This window comes from Gasterosteus aculeatus, chromosome 12 (genome assembly GCF_964276395.1).
Source record: "Gasterosteus aculeatus chromosome 12, fGasAcu3.hap1.1, whole genome shotgun sequence".
NCBI classification, from domain to species: domain Eukaryota; kingdom Metazoa; phylum Chordata; class Actinopteri; order Perciformes; family Gasterosteidae; genus Gasterosteus; species Gasterosteus aculeatus.
This window is the reverse complement of record NC_135700.1, coordinates 16,073,253-16,092,347: the sequence shown is the minus strand read 5'-3', so window position 1 is coordinate 16,092,347 and position 19,095 is coordinate 16,073,253. Positions and strand designations below refer to the sequence as shown.

Here is a 19,095-nt window from a genome sequence, read left to right as displayed (position 1 = left end):
GAAAACACACACCCTAAATCATGGAGGCCGGTTCCTTCTGTCCAGTAGGTGGCAGTACTTTCAGAACAGAAATAGGTTCGTCATTGTATTTCTATTCCCTGAATATTGGACTGCGGGCACCACGCAGGATGGAGGCCTCACGTGTATTAGGCATTACGGTAAGAGCGTGGAGGAACTTACTTCAAAATAAGAGCCAAGTTCCGGTTGACAAAAGACACGTCACATTCATATAATAAATCAGTCAACGGTCTGCAGTATGATGATTTCAAAATGACATTACACTGAATCAAATGCAGAGACCTCAAGGTGACACAAAGGGACTAGTTGAGTTCGGGATTGATAGCATACATTTCTCCTGTTGGCTAAATTGATCTTATAAGGTAATTCATCTCTTCACGTTAGATTTTGCTATTGTTCTAAAAAGCAATTAGCTTGTTGCTATTGACCTTCTCCTATACAACCGAATCTGAATTTAGAAGGAAGTTGGCTCATGAGTTGACTGATACTCTGTGAGTGGGTCTGCCATCCATCCAAATTGTCACTTAGTGTAAACTTTCTGAAGTTTCTGAATTAAATCTAGTGTACGATCATTTCGAAATCATTCTAGTCTGTGTATTTTTTAGTAATATATTTGAGTAAGTAGTCACACAATTGGAATTACATTTCTTCTTGAAAAACAATTAGCTTGGGGTAATTATTCATTTTTCAAAATTATTTATTAAATGTATAATTTGACATTCATTCAATCAGTTACATGTATTGAAAATGTATACACGATTTACAGAATTATTGATTTATTTATTTTTAAACGCGACTTGTTTTTTCACATTCATCATGGCTCTTGTTTTGAAGTCAGTTCCTTAAACGCTATTACCGCAATGCCTGATACAAACACGCACTGCGGAATAACCTGCGGGCTGGCGTGTCTGTGTTGTGGAGGATGGCATGACATTAAGTTATCGTGGTCAGGTCTCGTATCATTCCGTTGGAGTGTAATAGTTTAGTTTATAATCCGCATCGCTGAGACGAAGTGCAACCTGTAAGAACAACTTCAGGACGCAAATCCCGCCTGTAGGTTCTCGCCTACGTCATTAGCCCCGCCTTCGCCGATAAATCGTAACGTTAACTCCCTCCAGCTTCCGTTGATGGGGAAAATATGGCGGCAAATGAAACTGAAGTCAACAACATAGCTGGAGTGGAAGCTACTGTTAACCGCTGGATAGTGGACTACTATTCACATCTAGCGTTAGATTTTTTTAAAAACAAGAAGTACGCAGAGTTCTGCGGTATTCGAGATGTACTTCAGAGTAAGTATCAAACTAACTCGTCGTGTGCGTTCTCCTTATTCGACACTGATGTCGTTGTTAACCTAACCTGGTCGCGAAAAGCTACCTTAATCCGGACATGCGCAATTTTACACTGTTTCCGGCCTTTTATTTTCGTCGATCGCCTTGAAAACGAATTTGGTTCCCGCACATGTTGACCGCATTGATGGTAATTATTGCGACTTAATCCCCGCGAAAAACGATGTTTACAATGACTATTGATGTATGCCCGGGTTAGGGCAATACCAGCCCAAATTTAACTGTCATAGTTAAAGTATTATTATAATTTTGCTCGAAATGTAGGAGGCTTACACAGTTTAATGACGTTAAGCCACCTGGCTACATTACCAATAGTTTTACTGGACAGTTAACGTTAGCTAAAAACTGCCCAAGTTAGCGCTCCTTTACTTAACATGTGTCCGAACACAGCATAGTCGTCCCTGGGACCCTTTTTTGTCATGTATTTGCTGTGGGTCGACCCGTCCTTATTAAAGGTCTTGCCACCAATATGTGAATACATAAGCCAATATGTTTTTTCTTCGGGTGAATGACGTGTTGATTCCCTGTCTTGCTGTAGGTGTCCTGGTCCGTCCCCTGGAATCCTCTGACGTCACTCAAACAAAAATTCGAGTATTGCAGTTTCTCTCCCGGATAAATGATGGCGAACATCTTGGTGAGATCAACCGTGGTGCTTTCATCATCTAACTTCACTTTGGCTCCTCTTGTGTATTGCTTGGTTTCTCCAGAAATACAGGCGTAAAATATTTGTTTTCCTGCCTACCAGTAAATAAGTTCTCTTTAAATCTAAATAATATTGATTAAATTGCCTCGTTAAAGGATGTCAAGTGATCAACTGTATCCGTTGAACATAACTCAATGCTTGTTCATTATGCATCTAACCCTACTAGTGAATTAAGATTTGTCTTTTCCTACAGACCTAACATTTGAGTCCGATGAGTCACTTACTCCTCTGGAATCCGCCTTAGTGGTCCTGGAAACTATAATCCAGGAATGCAAGACGGCAATGCCAGAGCTTTTTGAGGGAGTATGCACTTCTATAAAAGAGATGGTAAGGGGATTTCTGTTATGGTTTTTGCAGCTTAAATGTGTTCAACGTGCGTGCCGCTTCTTGACCGGCAGAAAGAAATACGCTTGGGTTATCTTAAAAATACCTGCCATCCCAAAGTTTCATGTTTGTTTGTTGGTTTCATTGTTTGTTTTCTTCTTGTAGATTGTGGGGCTGCTTATTAAGAACAAAGAGTTTGACCACGCAAACGAAGTTCTGAAAAAACACTTCCCCAAATCAATGGTTGGCAAGGTGAGTTGATCACCTCAAAGCGCATGTTTACTCAAAAAAATAATAATTTTTCTTGAGTCAAATCAGTATTTAGCTTCCTCTCTTTTGGGTACTGCATTCATTATTCCCTTTGAGTGCATTTTTATCAAAAAGCTGCATTGTCCATTATACACTTTGTGTATTGAATCATGCATATACATGTGATATTACAATGAAGTGAGCAGCCTCCTCTTCAAACCTCTTGAACCGCTTTTGCTCTCTGGCTCCATTCGAGGCCCCTTGAATCACCGGATTGCTGTCGATGGATCCCGGCGCCTCTGCATTTTCCTTGTTTTTGAATCTCCCTTCTGTAATCACCTCTCCTTCAGTTGTATCTTGCAAAGCAAATTGCCGATTCTCATAAATACAGATGCTCGGTCAGCCACACTCTCAAATGTTCAGGTTTAATGTCGTCCTCCGTGCTGTATGTGACACCCCTGTCTGTGTACTCCGTAGAAAGCGATATTCATGGGTCTCGTCAAAAAGAAGAGCAACGTGCACGCAGTCATCGAGCAAATCGACTTTCAGCGGTTCAAGGATGAAATGTTTGCCTTCTGCCAGAGGCTCTGCCCACTCAATCTTCCCTTTCTCTACAAGGTATGCTGCTATCGTTTAGGCACAAGAAAAGGGCTCATTGCTGTGAACAGTGATTCTTTCTCGCTTTCTCTGTGTTGATGATGCATTTGACGATTTATTTCAAAAGATTTGGGTTTCAGAGCTGATCTGTTTACGGCACACATCAGGATAAAGCCTTATTTGTAATGACTTAAGTATTTGTTTAGCCAATCCAGGGATGCAACCCTGTTGATTTGCTGATGTCGGTAGATAAACACGTGTCACTTATTGTGTGTTTGGGGTTTTGTGTGTGTAACAGGCTGCAACACAGCTTCTGGATAAAAGGCACACGGAGAAAAGCCTCGAAGCTGCTGGGTCCGATGAGCGAGACGAGGCGCTGCCTTCCTGCAGTCAACAAACCAACCGCGCCCAGTTTGTGTCACGGTAGGCTCAAGCTCTCGATTACTTTTATCATGCATCTTATTTGGTTCACGCCTCTTATCATTGGTCTGCATAATAACAGTAGCAAAACGGGCAGGTTCCAGTTTGTAAACGTGCCACAGAGACATCCGTTAGTTTCCCCGTAGATCTCATCCCCACCACCTCTCTCTCCCCAGATGATGAACAACCCAATTACATCTGACAGACAGCAAATCTTTACTTATTTCTTCTAGGGCTCCAGGCTAGACTGCTTCAAGCACAATTATTATAGGGACCCTTCTTGTACTCCATTCAACCTCCTTCACCTGTCTCTGTCTTATCTACCAGTAAACCTGCAATAATCCAGAGGACCAGGCTGGAGATGGCCTACACGGCTTTGGCTGCAGGTTCCGTTGAGAGGACATTTGCTCAGCTGGAGGAAGAAGTGGCGGAGAAAGAGCAGTCGAGAATAAACGATCTTTCGCTGCCCCTCTCGCCTGCCCCCAAGAAGGCCGCTGTTTTGGACTCTGAGCCGGACGGGCCGTTTCAGAGAGACTCTGGAAGCCCCATGGAGGCTTCCCCAGCCGACCAACCCCCACAAACAGATGCCGCCCCTCAAACCGAGTCGGGCTGCCTCTCAAAGAGCCCATTGGCGCTGAGAAAGCACCCCGTCCACAGCGTGGCGCGCCTGGTGGTCGAGCCGGACAGCCAGGCCAGCTCGCAGTGCACGGCGGCCTCACCGCGACTAGAGCCGGAGTCCCCAGCCACAGAAACCGAAAATGACTCGCTGGGCCAGGGAGCGGAAAACGATGTTTCCATCCCCGTGCGGAAAATCCGCCGATCAAACAGACTTTACAACAGGTAAATATTTTTTAAGAAAGCCCGGCTTTGTAGCTTCCCGTCAAGTATTCTTCAGTGAGTGCACGGCACAAAAACTCTTTGTTTTGTCACGCAGGTCCTCGATTATTTTGTCCCAGTCATCTGAAGACGACGACGATGAGGAGGACCGAGCTGGCTCTGTGGCTCAGCGGGACATTCCTGTGGAGAAACCCCACAACCAGTCCAACAGTTTACTCGGCCAGTAAGTCCAAACGTTCAATACCGTCTCACACGGGTCTTCTGTTGGGTTCTTACCAACAACCACTTGTTTTGCTCCATAACGTAATAATCTATATATTTCTGTTCACCTTTTAAAAATATATTCAATATAATTCTTTTCGGCATTAAAAGTAAATATTGTGCAATCATCAATCCAGTTGTAAACATTGTTATTGGATTTAACGAAGACAAAAGCATTACTTTGAAATAATTTCCATAAAAACGCTTAACCGAATCCACTCATCGTGCAGAAATTCCACCGAGTCAGAGCAGCCGGCGTCAGACAGTGGGGACGACCCGCAGCAGGCCCCGGCTCCCAAGAACCCCCCGGTGCAGAAACGTCGCAGGCAACTTCTCAGCAAGCAAGTCCAAATGCAACGTTGAGGTGTCGTGACTATGCTGGCTCATGATTCCTTGCCATTTGACACACGTTACGTATTCCCGCAGGGTTCCTCAAGCCGTCTGTATCATAGACTCGATGGACAGCTCACCCGAACCGATGGGTGTTCAGGCCGTGCCTCAAAGGAGCTCTACTCCTACCAAGGACTTTGCTCCAGACAAACCCCTGTGCCAATCAAAATGGTTAGTGAACATTGCACCAGCGGCTCGAGTATGTAACTAAGTATTTTAAACTTTGACTCAAAGAGAACTATGGTCCCTTAAAGCTTCTGACTGCCACCAATGACTATTCATTTTCTATTTATTAAGTCATTGGTTTTACAGATCAATCAATTCATCTAAATTATCAACTTTTCTTATTTGGTTCAACATTTATGTTTTCAATTTTTACAACTAGTCACTGGCATTGTTTCAGTTCTTCGTCACATCAATTAGCATCATAACTCACGGTGCCTGAAACAAAATGTTTGCTCGTTCACAGGAAAGTGCTGTACAACAACGCGAAGGAGAGCAAGGAAACATGGAGTGACGAAGAATCCTGTTCCAGCTCTAAAAAGAATACCAGTAATATTTACGTTATCTGCTTCTACTTGTTCACAAGATTTTTCAGAATTAAGTATCTTGTTCATATAGTAATGTTTTTTTTCCCCACAGCCAAAAGAGCGCACAATGAGAGCACCATTTCAAACTCAGGCCACAAAAAGAGGGTAAGCGAGACGCTGATTGTTTGTAAACCTCCTGTCAAATTTGAAACAAAATCTGTTGTGGTGCATGTAATGCTCTGGTGGAAACACTTGTTAATTTGCACAATAAGTCAATCATTCAGCAAGCATATATTTGTAGAAAGGTCTGAATTTGGTTGACTTTTGCATTCATAAGTTGAAGTTTGCGATTTGACTATTCAAGCAGTTGATCAAAGCACCAGAAACGGAAAATAACTAAACAAGAATTTGGTATTTTGCATTATTCAAAAGGTTGAGAACTCATGTTCCTGTTGTGTTGCAGAAGTGGAGTGAGGATGAGACAAACAATTTGAAGGCGGGGGTCAAACGGTTTGGTGAGGGCAGCTGGAGTCAGATCAAGGCTTATTACTCCTTCGAAGACCGAACAAACGTCAACCTGAAGGACCGCTGGAGAACGCTGAAGAAATCCAACGTGGTTTAAGTAGTTCAGGAGAAGTTGCCTGATGAACAATATATCTTAACAGGAAAGTTAATCTCACAGGTATCTGTTCTCGTTTCCATACCTCTCGAATTTCCATCATGTGTCACAATAGTGGACAACTTAAGTTTGTGTTGACTTTTAATTCAATAAATTTTTAGGGTTTTTTTTTGTATAACTTTAGCTGCTTGTTTGTGTCTTTGTATGCATTTCCCCATCAGATTCTCATCAGTAGCAATGTTTAAGACAAATACAAAGATGGATTTATTGACATTTACAAAATAATCACAAAAGCCCCCCCCCCCGTAATTTGGATTGGGACAATCTGAATAGACATCTTATAGATGGTTAGTTTAGTGATATCCCAAGTCAAGTTTTGTGCATTGGATTTATGGGAAAGTTGTAACATCTGGTATCAAGACACTTGTATAAAATCAACCCCTCCCAATAAAACAAACAGCTGCTCTGGGTGTGCGTCCGAAGTTGATGGTGAAATGTGTTAAGAAGAGGAACATTTGAAAGTCCAGCTATCAATGCATCTTTATGTTAACGTGTCTTCATTCCTAATGAACTCTCCAACGTCGGCCTGGTGGAACACTACAATGGACATGGGGTCCACTTGCCGACACTCCGCGGTACACTTGGCTGCAACTCCGAAACCCTGCAAAATGGAACACACGAATGGTTTAGAGACCCCCTCTGAGCAGAGATGTTACGCAAACAATGGTCTCATGTGCATTTTCAGCATGATTGGCCTTTTAAATTTAACCCTATTTGACATTGCCCCCTGAGACATATCTTCCAAAAATAACTGTTTAGTTCCAGAACTTACCAAAGGCACATCCGTCATGGAGTAGACCACAACTCCCTGGTACTGCATCGTGTTCTCAGTGATTCTCCCGAGGCCAGATTTCATCACGTGGTTCCCGTAGAGGAAGGACTGCTCTGCTCCGGGTTTCACCCACACCTTGAACTACAGGACCAGACGCTTCACATTACCCATATGGACGATATGACACTTGTGTATTCCATTTTTTAAAAACAGGACACCTACACACAAATACGTCTTTATTTCAGCCAGACAATGCACATGTATACAAAACCTCTTCTCCGGATTGCAGCAACATTCGGTCGGTAGATGGCTAATTATTTGATTGCATCACATGGTTAAATACCCTAGAAGCCTGCGTCCTATTTTAACATGCTGCTAGTCTTCATTATAACATTGTCATGGACTTCAATGCAAAATAAGGCTCTCCAGAGGAGCGCTTGTGTTGCCTCACGGGACCCCGGGGGGGTGCAGAATAATGATGAACACTGGTAACCAGACTCACCTTGGCATAAGGCGCCAGGAAATCCAGAGCTGTGATGTGCAGGCGGAATTTCATGGTCTTCGTGAACTTCCCAAAACACGTCCCCACCGACACGAGCTTCTCCCTTGAAACGTGTGCGGCCAACTTCAGAATCTTCTCACTGCGAACAGACGACAAAGCGCGTAAATGGATCTGCGTCACGCGTCATTCTTGTGAACCATTGAACGCATCGTTCCGCGTGTTACCTCATGTAGTACACGCGGTCGTTGTGCAGTCTGAAACAGTAGGAGCCATCAGGTCGGTCCACAAGTATTTTGATGTTTTCTCCGATGCTGTTGGCGTAGAAAGGACGTGCATCACACACACACACACGCGCAGGCTAACAAGGATGCTACCTAATTGTTAATACGTTTCAGTCATAGTGGGCACGCGGAAATGCCCGATAAGCCAACTTACTATTTCGAAAGCTTCTCGAACATCGTCTTCGTCTCTTCGTCGGTTAATGGCCTCATTTTCAAAAATGTAAAAGCAGCTGTTACCAGCGAATAGTTGGATCCCTTGTGAGAAACGTGCAAAACGTGGGTAAGAACGGAAGCCGTCAACCGTCAAACAGGAAGTTGTATGACGTAATTAGTAAGCGTAGTTCCTGGTTAATTTTTTTTTGCATTCTTTAGCTTTCGATCGATCGCTCGTTTTCTACTCCGACGAACCGCCAGTCGTCTGGTAAGTTCATTCACTAAAACATACTCAAAACTCTTGGTGATGTGTTTATTATGAAGCTCGTAAACAATAATTCGAGCATTCGTTGTTTTTTTTACGTTTGGCTTTTGTAGAACATTGAAGACACGCCTTCAAAATTGGGCTCGGTTAGCCGGGTTGGCTAGCTGTCAGTGGAAAAAAACACGAACCTGTTAGCTCGTGAGCTAACGGGTGTTAGCCGCTGGTAATGCTAACACTGGCTCGCTGCAGGCAACGACCGCGCTCCACCTAATCAACACGTCGATGTTATTATCGGTGAATATATAGAGTCTCACCCGGTTGTGGGTTTAGCTCAGACCCGCCGTTTGATGAGGGGACTTTTCGACGCCGCGGTGTCATATTACGTAATCATTTGAACGTAAATACCAACAACTTGCGTGCGATCGGTAACTCATCATTTTTTTAGGGTTTCTACGTTAATTAAAATCTACATGTGTGACCTTTACTCTGCCCTTAAACTGAAAGGATTCACCTGCACTGGATTGTGATGTGTAATGTCAGACCCAATGATAATGACTAATGTGGGAATCTACATCGTCATCGACTTCTAAGCGTTCGGCAGATCATTTGATCCTTCCGTCTGAAAGCCACGGTGGCTGAATTAAATGTTCCTGTTTTTTCACATGACTTATGAAGTAAAGTTACACACCGCAAAATCACAATATCTTCCGAACACGTGCTGAAACATCTGATCCTGCTGCTGCTCAGTGATACCTAGAATGTTGAACTGGTTCCAGATGAACTAACGTTACTTTTCAACTACTTGCGTTGACCTGGATCTTGCCTTTTTTTTAAGTAGCATTCTGACTGTGACACACATAGAGATGTGACACATGTGACACTAGTGTCATCCTGTGTCACCATTTGTAGATCCCTTATTTATTAAGCATTTCTTCACTCGTGAAATGGCGTATGTGGAAGCTATGTTTTTTTTCTTTTGTGAATAAGCCTCTTGATTATTAAAGGTCTGGGGAGGTATTCATTTTGGATATCTTACGGTAGCAACAGGAATGATTGCAGCATAAGCTGATGGCCGTGGCCATATTAACAATCACATACTTTGTTGCTTACACAAGAGAGTTTTGGAAAGGAAGGTACAATTAGAAAAAATCCCTCGTACAACCTGTTTGTTAGTCAGTGACTGGTCAGGATCCCGGGTTTAAAACATACATGGTGCTTTGAGCCAATTTCTTCCATTTTTAGGGGTAAACATTGAGAATTGAACAACAGTTATTAATTATATCTGTATTCTACTACTTGCAATTGTTGTTGATAACAATGAAACGTTTTAGTGCTTACTAAACTTTTTTTTCCCCACGCCTTTAATCGGTTGGCAGGAGCGTGCTGACCGGTTCTTGTGCCAGCGCTTCACCTCAGACATCAGGGGTCTGTCTCAGTCGTCAGTTTCCGGCACGTCTGTGGCTCTGGCAGCACTGAACAGGAAGACCGACGCAGAGAGACGTCTGAACTGAGAGCGGAAACTGCTGCGGCTTCTTCCTCCGCTTCAGAATGACTGAATTCTGGGTTTGTTTCAGCTGCTGCATTGCAGAGCAGCCGCAGCCTGTGAGTACAAAATCTACATGTGGGATAATTTGATTTACTTAATTTCAATTCCAGGGGTACAACATATGCTTTTTTATATCTAGGTAAATAAACAGGCCAGTATCTCATTGGAGTACTTCGAGGCATTGCAAGTGGAATAAGGACTCCAGCAAGCCACATCTTGCCATCTGACACAACACTTAATTCGATTGAACAAGGTTGTCCTTTGTGGCGAGTCATTGTGTGTCGCCGTAGTCTGCCAGTCCTTCAGCCTACAGATCCATGAAGGAACCATGAATTCTGACCTCAATCTGTTCCACAAGCTCTACAACACAGGTTCACTACTAATGAATGAATGAATGAATGAAGGTTTAGAATGTAAAAAAAGTAGTCTGAAGAAAGTGTATGTTTACGGTACTTGTTGTTTTTTTCAGAAACGGCGGCGACGAATCGACCGCTCCATGATCGGGGAGCCAACAAACTTTGTTCACACCACACACGTAGGCTCGGGGGACATGGGCCTGGGATTGCCTTCAGTACGTTTTACGTCGTCATTCCAGAATAGTCAACAAACAGAATGAGGCAAAACTACACTTTCATTCACTTAACATTTATATCTTGATGTCTGTAGGTGGACCTTGTTCAAGCCCAAATGAAATCTAAAGGGGGCTACGTGCATGGAGGATCCGAAGGTTCTCAGTTGTAACAAGGTGAGACGTCTTTGACTTTTTAAGTGCAAATAGTATTGAGAAGGTTCATTTTCAACTTCCATGCTTTTATCCAGTTTTTAAATACTATACACTGTCCAAAACTCTGCCGCGTTATCACCAGCTTGAGGAATCAGCGGGCCGTCAGTGTCACAACAAAAACAGGGATTAAAAGCTTTTTTTGAGAACATGCGATTCACCCCGACCACGGGAGGTTCTTCTTAGAAAATACAAATCGTACTTGACATTGTTGTAAAATCATTCAACAGGACATTCGGGGCAATAGCTGCACGTAGGAGACAGAGTTGACAACATACTCAGGTTGTGCATCAAGGCTTCTCAGAGTTCTTTTTTTGAGTTCCCACGAGGGTCTTTCCTATCAGCTGACATGACGCACACTACAGTACAGACTGTTGTCTGCAGCCTGACTGGCTTTAGTTTGATGCAACAGAACGCATTTGTAAGCCGGAAAGACGTAGAGGTTCACACTCGATCGCATGATCGTCCCGAGGGGGGAGGGGGTCGGGGGGAGGGGGGGGGAGGGATTGATGATAATTGCAAAGCATGTTGGCACATGACGGCAAGTTTGTCTTAAGGAGCCTTGGAAGGAAACTGCTGAACGGCCTTAGCAAATATTTGCGCTCCACTTTATATGGTCATGTTTGATTCGGGGACTTCGGCACGCTCCCTTTTAAGGAATGCATGAATGTCGCTCCTCTTGATCAGCTCCGCAGTGCCCATAACCACTTGCATTTCCCCTGTGACATTGACTCTGCTGTCGGTAGGACTACTTTTATTAAGTTTGGCTCCGGCCTGATCTGTGCAGTGGCATTCCTTCCTACAGGCCTCGGGCAACTGGTTAACAGTTAACGTTGCACACTGCCTCGTTTGTTAACGCGCACTTTCAGTATTCACTTATCGGCCGTGTCTCTCTTTGGGCTCCGAAACCGATTGAGCCAATTAGTATCGAACATGTTTGTAAAAACAGGACGGGTGAAGGAGCCCGAGTAAGCACGCTGCTGGACGCACTCAAAAAGGGACGTCTTCTCACTAAAGTGGAGTCAACCGGCTCAGATCGGACGGCGGACTATTTCGTTTTAACACACGCGCCCGATCATTAGCACTTGAGACCCTAACGTTTGTTTCCGCTCTTTTCCCCCTTGCAGCCCTTCACAGTCTTGTGGAAACTACTGTTGTTGATAAGAGGAAACGTTTTCAAAAAGCAGTTCTGTCTTTAATGGACGCAGGACCAAAAGATGAAGCTACTGCTTTTCCATAATGTTGTATATATTTTTATTTTCCATTCCTTTTTTTTTTTATGAAAGCACTGCTATCCATTTGCTGCCATACTGTTGCACTGTAAAGAGTAACTTTTAAGAATAGATAAGAGGGTTTAGAAAGCTCATAATCTCAGTCAGTATGCTTGTTTGTATGCATGAGGAAAATATTTTCAAAGATATTTGCTGTTGTAGCCCATTTGGATGCCTGTATTTATTATCTGATTTGTAAACGGACCTCATGGTGGCTGGGCCACGCTGGAGATTTGGAACATTCAGTTTCTTTCTTTAATTTTCAGAGGGTTATCAACGGGCAGGTAGAGCTGTCATGGCAAAAAAGCGCTATGTTCGTTGTTTTATTCTGAGGAGTACTCATTCTCTGAGTTGCTTTCAGGGTTAAAGATTGCTGTCTTGTAATAAACTTGAAATGAGTAGAGTACACTGGATCATACATTGTACACTCACACTTGCTTAGGAATTTTGCATTGATTTCAACTGATTTTTTTTATACTCATTTAGATTTGAACCATATAGAATTTTAATAAACAATGAACTTCCTTATCTGCCTTCTGAAGTCATGTTCATTATTTGTTTTACTTGTGTGTCGCTTGGCAGCTTGATGCCGCAAATACTGAGCTCAGTGGTTTCAACAGGATTCATATTTTTCTATTTTCTTCTCGTGCTGTAGACCGAGAATTATACTTGGATGTAACCAAATTTACAATGCAAGCACAGCCACAGGTTTTATACTGTTTGTGGTATTTTCAGATCTGCAACCAACCTTCTGTATGTCCACCAATCTTTCTCTTGGTTCCTTGTACTGCTGTTCCTTTTTCCCCGCGCACAGTTGGTATTTCACAGTAAACGTCGTGGTATCTTATAATTCTATTCACATATTGTCACATGTCTATTGTCACGTGACAATTGCTTGTCACTTTTTGAGATCTCAAGTTTCTTTTTCTTTTTTTACATTTTTTTTTTAATGGAATATTGACCAGCCGACACATGTAACTAAATGGCATTTTACCTGATGGGACCTGCCTTTTGGTAGCAGTGTGTGTGATTAACTTGCTTCAGTGTTAAAGTTCTCTTTCCTTAATCAAGTAGAGATCATCTTTTATAAAGCGTTCCTCTCGTAGGGCAATGTGAATGATCGTCCGTTGACCTAATGATTGGAGTGGAGCCATCATTCTCCCTTTTATTCGCCCGCTTTTCCATCCCTCGCTATTGTCATGTGTATTCCAAATTTTGGATTCGGGTGCTATTGGGGGGGGGGAAACCTAGTTGGAAATAGTGAGAGAGCCGCTGCAGTATAAATATCAAACGCACCTGCCACTCTGGGTGATCATCATGTACACAGCGCGCACCACTGCTTACTGTTATCTTCAATTACAAAAGTCAAATGTGTCGAGCAAACCAGCAGGCCTGGATTTATCAGTACATGTCATTTGTCCTCGACGTTCATCTCATGATTCTTTAACAACAGAATGTGGTGGTACTAAGTCAAGCAAAAGTCTGTGTAAGTTGATGTTTAAATGCATGCTATTGTCATACTATTCATGATTAAAAAAGGAAATCCTCTGTGTTGGTACCAGGCAGCGCCAATCACCTGATGGATACAGCCACATTTGTAATATCTTATTATTTTTCGGCATTAAAACGGCTGCCAACCATTTTCCCAACCCAGGTTTAATTATGCCATTTGTCACGATAAAATATTGTCACAGTGCTCATCTCTTCCTCTTTAAATGTTTCTGTAGTAATTCCTGTGTGAAAAAAGATCCACAAATGTGTAGACTTGCTTGTGTTTTTTTTTTTTTGTTGTTTTTCTTCCCAGCTCTGTGCACAATTCTGTAGTATGTAAGACATACTGGGATTGCAGTATATTATGTGACCAGCAGGCTGTGCTTGTGGACTGGTTGAATGTGACTTTAAAATATGTTTCCTTTAAGGATTCTTGTAATTGGACTTCTTCTATGATGATACTGTAAATATGTAACATGAAAGTAATGGATCCATTGTTTCTATGTATTCAGGGTCGCACATATTTTAGGCTACTTTTCTGTATAACATCACTGGGAAAGCAGTGTTCTTGTTTTGTTTTCATCAGGAAATGCCTGATGTGTCATTCCTGCTTTAAGGGAAGTGCATCTCGTCTTTTTTTCTGCATTTTTCAGAATAAACAATGAGAAATAAATATTGATGTTTGACCAACTGTGCGTTCCATGTTTTCACTTCGATCCAAAACTGCCACGTCTACTGGGAAAGAGAGGAGATGCTGTATCTCATTCTGGAGAAAAGCACAAATAATTCATTGCAGAAATACACAATGATTTATGTCAATAAGTGGTAGGCGATGTGCACAGATCATTTCCATAAGTCGAGTTACCGATAAAAACATGGAGAACCACTCCACCACAAGTGAAAGTGTTGCATACAAAACCTACCTATATGAAGTATCAAAAATAAAATCATCTCATGTTAAAAGTGTCCCTTGTTATAGCTTCATCTTTTCCATTGACATTATAAGTAGCTTTTTACTGTGGCTGGTTGAGGTGAATCTAGTTTTAACTGCTGCAGTCTCGTCAAAAGGCATTTTACCTAATGGGCACTGAAATGTCCCCAACCAGAAGGTTTCTGGTTATTTTATTCAGGTGGGCCACTTCGTTGTGCTTCTCCTGCTATGGAAAGCCAACGTGTTGCCAAACAAAAAGGCTTGTAAAAGTACTACGGCACTAAAAGCACTAATATCTGGTGTGAAAGAAAACGTTTTGACGTTTTGGATGGTTATTACTGTTACGTACTGTTTATTGAGCTCACATTCCGTGCAGACTATGGTTTGGTTTCTTTAAATTGATCATGCCGCTTGACAGACAGCAGTGTAGTAATGAGGTGTGAGTGACTTGACAGATATCATTCATTTCACTGCTGGTTATACAAATTTATTGAAGACACACAGCCGGCTTCTGAACCACTCGGGTCACCTATGGCACACACTTTAGAATCACAACAAGCTTTTGTGTTTTAGTTGCTTTGACACTTTATAAATGCACAAATATTTAGGGAAACAGGTTGTACAAAACCCCACAAAACAAACATGCAGGTGCTGCGTGAAAATCAAGTACATATATTTTGCTGCTCCGCCCTTCTCGAACTGTACGTCTGGCGAACAAAAGAGCGTAGCGATGACTGATCCTGCACTAAAGCGAAATGCGATCTGTTGACTCTGCGGGCCGTTGTGTGAGCTTGGTGTCGGAGGCACTGGACCACAGTGAACCCCAGTGATGATGACAGAGAAGAAGCTTGGCTTGGAACAGGATCTCAATCACAGCGTGCTCAGCAGAGAGGACGGCCGCCGACTGACTGGCACAGCAATATTCTCTCGTTTCCCTCTTACAGCAGTCAGCTAAGCAGACGAGGACGCAGGAAGAGGACACAAACAGCAGGCTGGCGCGTTCAACTAATGCATCGGTGGTTTCTAGTGAATGGACCAATCGGGGAGCTCCTTGATGTAGCTGGAACCCGACAGATCGCTGTAGTTCTCTGTGTGCATGGAGTACAGGTTATCTTCGCCAGCACCTGAGGAACCCAAACACACAAAGACACAAATAGACAGGAGTTCATTCATTATTATCACACAAACATACAGCCGTGGCCAAAAGTTTTGAGAATTGCACAAATATTCATTTTCACAAAGTCTGCTGCCTTTGAAACGTGCAGTTATCATTTGCACAAAAAGGGCTTCACAGCCAAGGATATTGCTGATAGTAAGATTGCACCTAAATCTACTATTTATCGGATCATCAAGAACTTCAAGGAATGCGGTTCAATTGTTGTGAAGAAGGATTCAGGTCGCCCAAGAAAGTCCAGCAAGCGCCAGTATCGTTTCTAGCGAGTCACAAAGCTATACGAATATTTCAGGAATGACATGGTATCGTACAGTGCCAGTGGTCCCACAGCGGGTGTGTTCTCCATCCTCTCTGCTCCCCGGCCTGGTTCCAGACGTCACTGTTGCTTAAGTGTTCCATCAACTACGGGAGACAAAGCACCGACGTTCAGTCAGACAGCAGAAACACAAACTGGAATGTGCAAACTGATCACCGAGCAGTGAAAATCCCCCAAAAAAGGATGCAGTTTGTTCTGAGAACAAGTGTGAATAGTGTCAACCAGTCTGCTGCATGAAAGGTCCGATACCTTGAACACGGCCTCGTTCTGCTCCTGGTCCTCTGGTTTGGCCTCCCACGTCCCTGAACAATGACCATCGTCGTTATCAGGCAACAAAGGCAACCTCTTTTACGACCAGTCAGAATCACAGCAACGCTCACTGACAGTCCGACAGGCGTCTCACCGAAGGCCTGCGCGCTGCCAAACGTCTCCTGCGCGGCGCTCTCCAGCTTCTGTGTCGTGACCGCAACGGGTCTCGCCGCGGGGGGACAAGAGTGCGTTGCGTTTGCGTCGTCGCCTAAACTCCCCTGTCTCTCTCGAGGCCGGCCGAGCAACCGCAACCCTGAGAAAAGGGGGAGGACGGGACGGCGCGTTGAGTGTACGGGCCCGAATGTTGTTCACCTTTTGGGGTGAGCTCATGGAGTACGTACACATTGCGCATACATTGTGAAAATGTTTTCACCTCTCGTGCGTCTGTGCGTCTTGGTGCTGGGCAGCATCTTGTAGACTCTGTAGGCGTTGCTGCCCCTCTTCTTGCTGTGCTTCCGCAGCTCACAAATGTCAGGGAGGGAATTGACGGCGCAGCGGAAATTGGCCTTCCACGTCTTGGGATCTGGCTGGTCCTTGCCTGGACGGTATCGTCCTGAAGTGAACAGGCACAATCAGTGCTCGAGCAGAAAGGAGTACGACATTTGTGAACGCACCAACAACTAAAACGAGTGCACTTTAGGTCGAGGCCTTCAAGATTTGAGGGACCCAGACATCTAACCGGAGGTAAATTCATATGCAGGAAAGGTTTCGTCCAACATGGCAAGTTGAGTTAAGTGAAGAGTAACTTATTGTCGCACTGGGCTGAACAACACGCAGCATCCCTGGTGGCTTTGCTTTGATGAACTTTGAGGAGAAGTTCAACCACCGGATGTCAGCAGAAACAACATTTTTTAAGAGATCCTGTGTATTTAAAAGTAGTTTATTCGTATAATAGCAGACATTCTGACCCTTTGGTATGAGTTTGCACCCGCCGCCTCCATTGCAGGGAAAAAAACGCCATGGCATCTATCATGTAGCGTGTGACTTCATCCAGTGAGATGAGTTCTCATATTTAGCACCGCGGTGGGATTTGGATCCTTGCCAGTCCTCTGAATATAATTACCAGCTTAAGTATTAAAATCACTGGAGCTTCAACACATCGGATCATTCACAGCAGTCAAGGGCCAACAAGAAGAGAAGAGGTTGCAGCGGCTATATTACGCACAAGTTGTAACCTCCCATTACTTCAAGTGCCATTGGTGGTGCAGTTATATAATCTGTATACTTTTTATTTTTACATTTTAATGAAACATTTTAATTAAATATCTCTCCAATATTCTTTTTTTCCCTAGTGGATGTATTTTGTACTTTGCCAGTAACACAATCTTCCTTCACATTCACACCATCTGAACTTACAGAAATTGATGACCGAGCAGAAACATGTGGTTATGAGAATATGGACACAGCAATGGGAACACTGGGTTGGAACGGTTTTACGTTTTTTTTATGCGTGCTGTTTGCAACCCATCAATCATCTTTACACATCTTTGCTCCTTTGTGGTTTCAATATTTATTTTGGGATATACTGTTTTGATTCTCATGCAATTGTTATCACTTAACTGGAAACTTTGACGATGATATGAATCTAATCTAATGTACTAAGAAATGGACTGAACAAAGCAACCGCAGCTGTTCTGCTCGGAGGAAGCAGGTCAGCTGGCAAATTTCTTCAGGATTAGTTGAAATATATTTTTCTTTTTAGATAACGTTTGGAGACTGTATATATATATTTGTCTCTGAAAATAAATAATCTCAAGATTATTATTTGTTAGGAAATCGAGTAAAAGCAATCTTTCTGGGGCATATTATTTGTCATTGACCGATCCCTGACTGAAGGCTGATTGAGGGCTATGAATACCAAGACACCCTTTAAAAACTAATACTAAATACTGAGTTAAACAAGTGCGTTTACTGTTCATTACATTTAGCATTGATTATTGATTTGACACACGTGATCTATTTTGACATTATTGAGATATTATCATCAACGTAAATAACATTCATTTCTAGTGTCTAAATCATAAATATAAACTTGGTGATATAAGCTTTATTGCGTCAGCATGCCATTGTAACCGTAAGAACATATCTAAAGGTATAAAGCAAAGTTGGTTTGAAGTTGGTTTGATAGAATATGAGCAGGACAAAGATAATAAACACTATTCTGCATGGACATGGGGGGGGCATCCAGCCGGAACAAGTGCATGAATGTGGGTCTCCTACCGGTATGCACGGCCCAGCTCCTGAACAGCGTAGCATCTCTGTCAATGCTCCATCCGTGACGAGCGGCGTGAATCCACGGGATTTGGAAGATTTGTGCTGACTGTGGAATAGAAAAAGGTGCCAATAACACAAATTGCCAAGTGATTTGATCAACGGCAAACCTTTGTGGGGCACAGGCATGCATGTGTTTAGGAGCGATGAGGGTGAGAGTGAGCGGGTCTACCTGGTCCAGCCAGCTGACTCCCGGATACCTCCCAGACTGAATCTGCTCTTCCAGCCACGGCCTCAGCCTCAGCCGGCCCGGTTGTTGCATGCTGCTGTCAGAGCTTCAGGTGTGCAGAAAAGTGGAGATGAGCGCCCGGCTATACAGGAGTTTCAGGAAAAACAGAAGAATCCTCAGGAACTCAAATTTAAACTGAGGTGGCTCTTCCTCCCCTTTTACCTTTTGCCCTCCTCTGCATTCCTCCAACCACAAAGCTCACTGTTACTCCAATCCCTGCAGGCCTCCAATAACGTTCCTCTGAGCCTAAGTGGCTCCTCCAATTACAAGAAGAACGCCGCTGCATGTTGTTCTCTTCAAGGAGGATGATGGATTGTTTTTTAATGATCGTCCTGCTTTCCTGCATGCTGAGTAATGGGAGGAATTGTGGATTTGCCACTTTGGAACCTAGTGGGTGCTAAAAGTTGACTGGTCATATGTTTCTTGTATGTGCTTCCACACAAAGCTAC

At 43.3% G+C, this 19,095-nt stretch overlaps 4 protein-coding genes across 6 annotated transcripts; 2 read left to right on the top strand and 2 right to left on the bottom strand.

The window, feature by feature from the left end:
• Nucleotides 1–138: 138 nt before the first annotated feature.
• On the top strand, nucleotides 139–6,762 carry terfa (telomeric repeat binding factor a). Of its 2 annotated transcripts, none has more exons than XM_040200273.2 (13): nucleotides 139–1,307; nucleotides 1,903–1,998; nucleotides 2,261–2,394; nucleotides 2,557–2,643; nucleotides 3,118–3,258; nucleotides 3,536–3,660; nucleotides 3,985–4,497; nucleotides 4,592–4,717; nucleotides 4,986–5,096; nucleotides 5,182–5,316; nucleotides 5,615–5,697; nucleotides 5,788–5,840; nucleotides 6,139–6,477. In XM_040200273.2, exons 1-13 carry the CDS (start codon nucleotides 1,157–1,159, stop codon nucleotides 6,295–6,297), a joined length of 1,914 nt encoding a protein of 637 aa, XP_040056207.2. In that variant the 5' UTR covers nucleotides 139–1,156; the 3' UTR covers nucleotides 6,298–6,477. The 2 variants fall into 2 exon arrangements, with proteins under 2 accessions (XP_040056207.2, XP_077941735.1); XM_078085609.1 differs by lacking the exon at nucleotides 139–1,307 and adding an exon at nucleotides 1,390–1,494 and having other exon boundaries at nucleotides 6,139–6,762.
• On the bottom strand, nucleotides 6,535–8,496 carry nip7 (NIP7 nucleolar pre-rRNA processing protein). Its single transcript, XM_040200294.2, has 5 exons — nucleotides 8,064–8,496; nucleotides 7,853–7,939; nucleotides 7,629–7,767; nucleotides 7,127–7,267; nucleotides 6,535–6,955 (listed from the first exon to the last, which is right to left on the bottom strand). Exons 1-5 carry the CDS (start codon nucleotides 8,117–8,119, stop codon nucleotides 6,836–6,838), a joined length of 543 nt encoding a protein of 180 aa, XP_040056228.1. The 5' UTR covers nucleotides 8,120–8,496; the 3' UTR covers nucleotides 6,535–6,835.
• cdc42se2 (CDC42 small effector 2) lies at nucleotides 8,220–14,106 on the top strand. 2 transcript variants are annotated; one of them, XM_040200308.2, is made up of 5 exons: nucleotides 8,220–8,330; nucleotides 9,704–9,929; nucleotides 10,343–10,444; nucleotides 10,540–10,618; nucleotides 11,782–14,106. In XM_040200308.2, exons 2-4 carry the CDS (start codon nucleotides 9,876–9,878, stop codon nucleotides 10,612–10,614), a joined length of 231 nt encoding a protein of 76 aa, XP_040056242.1. In that variant the 5' UTR covers nucleotides 8,220–8,330; nucleotides 9,704–9,875; the 3' UTR covers nucleotides 10,615–10,618; nucleotides 11,782–14,106. The 2 variants fall into 2 exon arrangements, with proteins under 2 accessions (XP_040056242.1, XP_077941736.1); XM_078085610.1 differs by lacking the exon at nucleotides 8,220–8,330 and adding an exon at nucleotides 8,490–8,621.
• Nucleotides 14,107–14,812: 706 nt separating this feature from the next.
• LOC120831020 (interferon regulatory factor 1-like) lies at nucleotides 14,813–18,801 on the bottom strand. Its single transcript, XM_040196119.2, has 7 exons — nucleotides 18,590–18,801; nucleotides 18,367–18,466; nucleotides 16,520–16,699; nucleotides 16,241–16,399; nucleotides 16,087–16,139; nucleotides 15,833–15,923; nucleotides 14,813–15,471 (listed from the first exon to the last, which is right to left on the bottom strand). The coding sequence occupies exons 1-7, from the start codon at nucleotides 18,677–18,679 to the stop codon at nucleotides 15,371–15,373; spliced, it is 774 nt and encodes a 257-aa protein (XP_040052053.2). The 5' UTR covers nucleotides 18,680–18,801; the 3' UTR covers nucleotides 14,813–15,370.
• Between the last annotated feature and the right edge of the window lie 294 nt (nucleotides 18,802–19,095).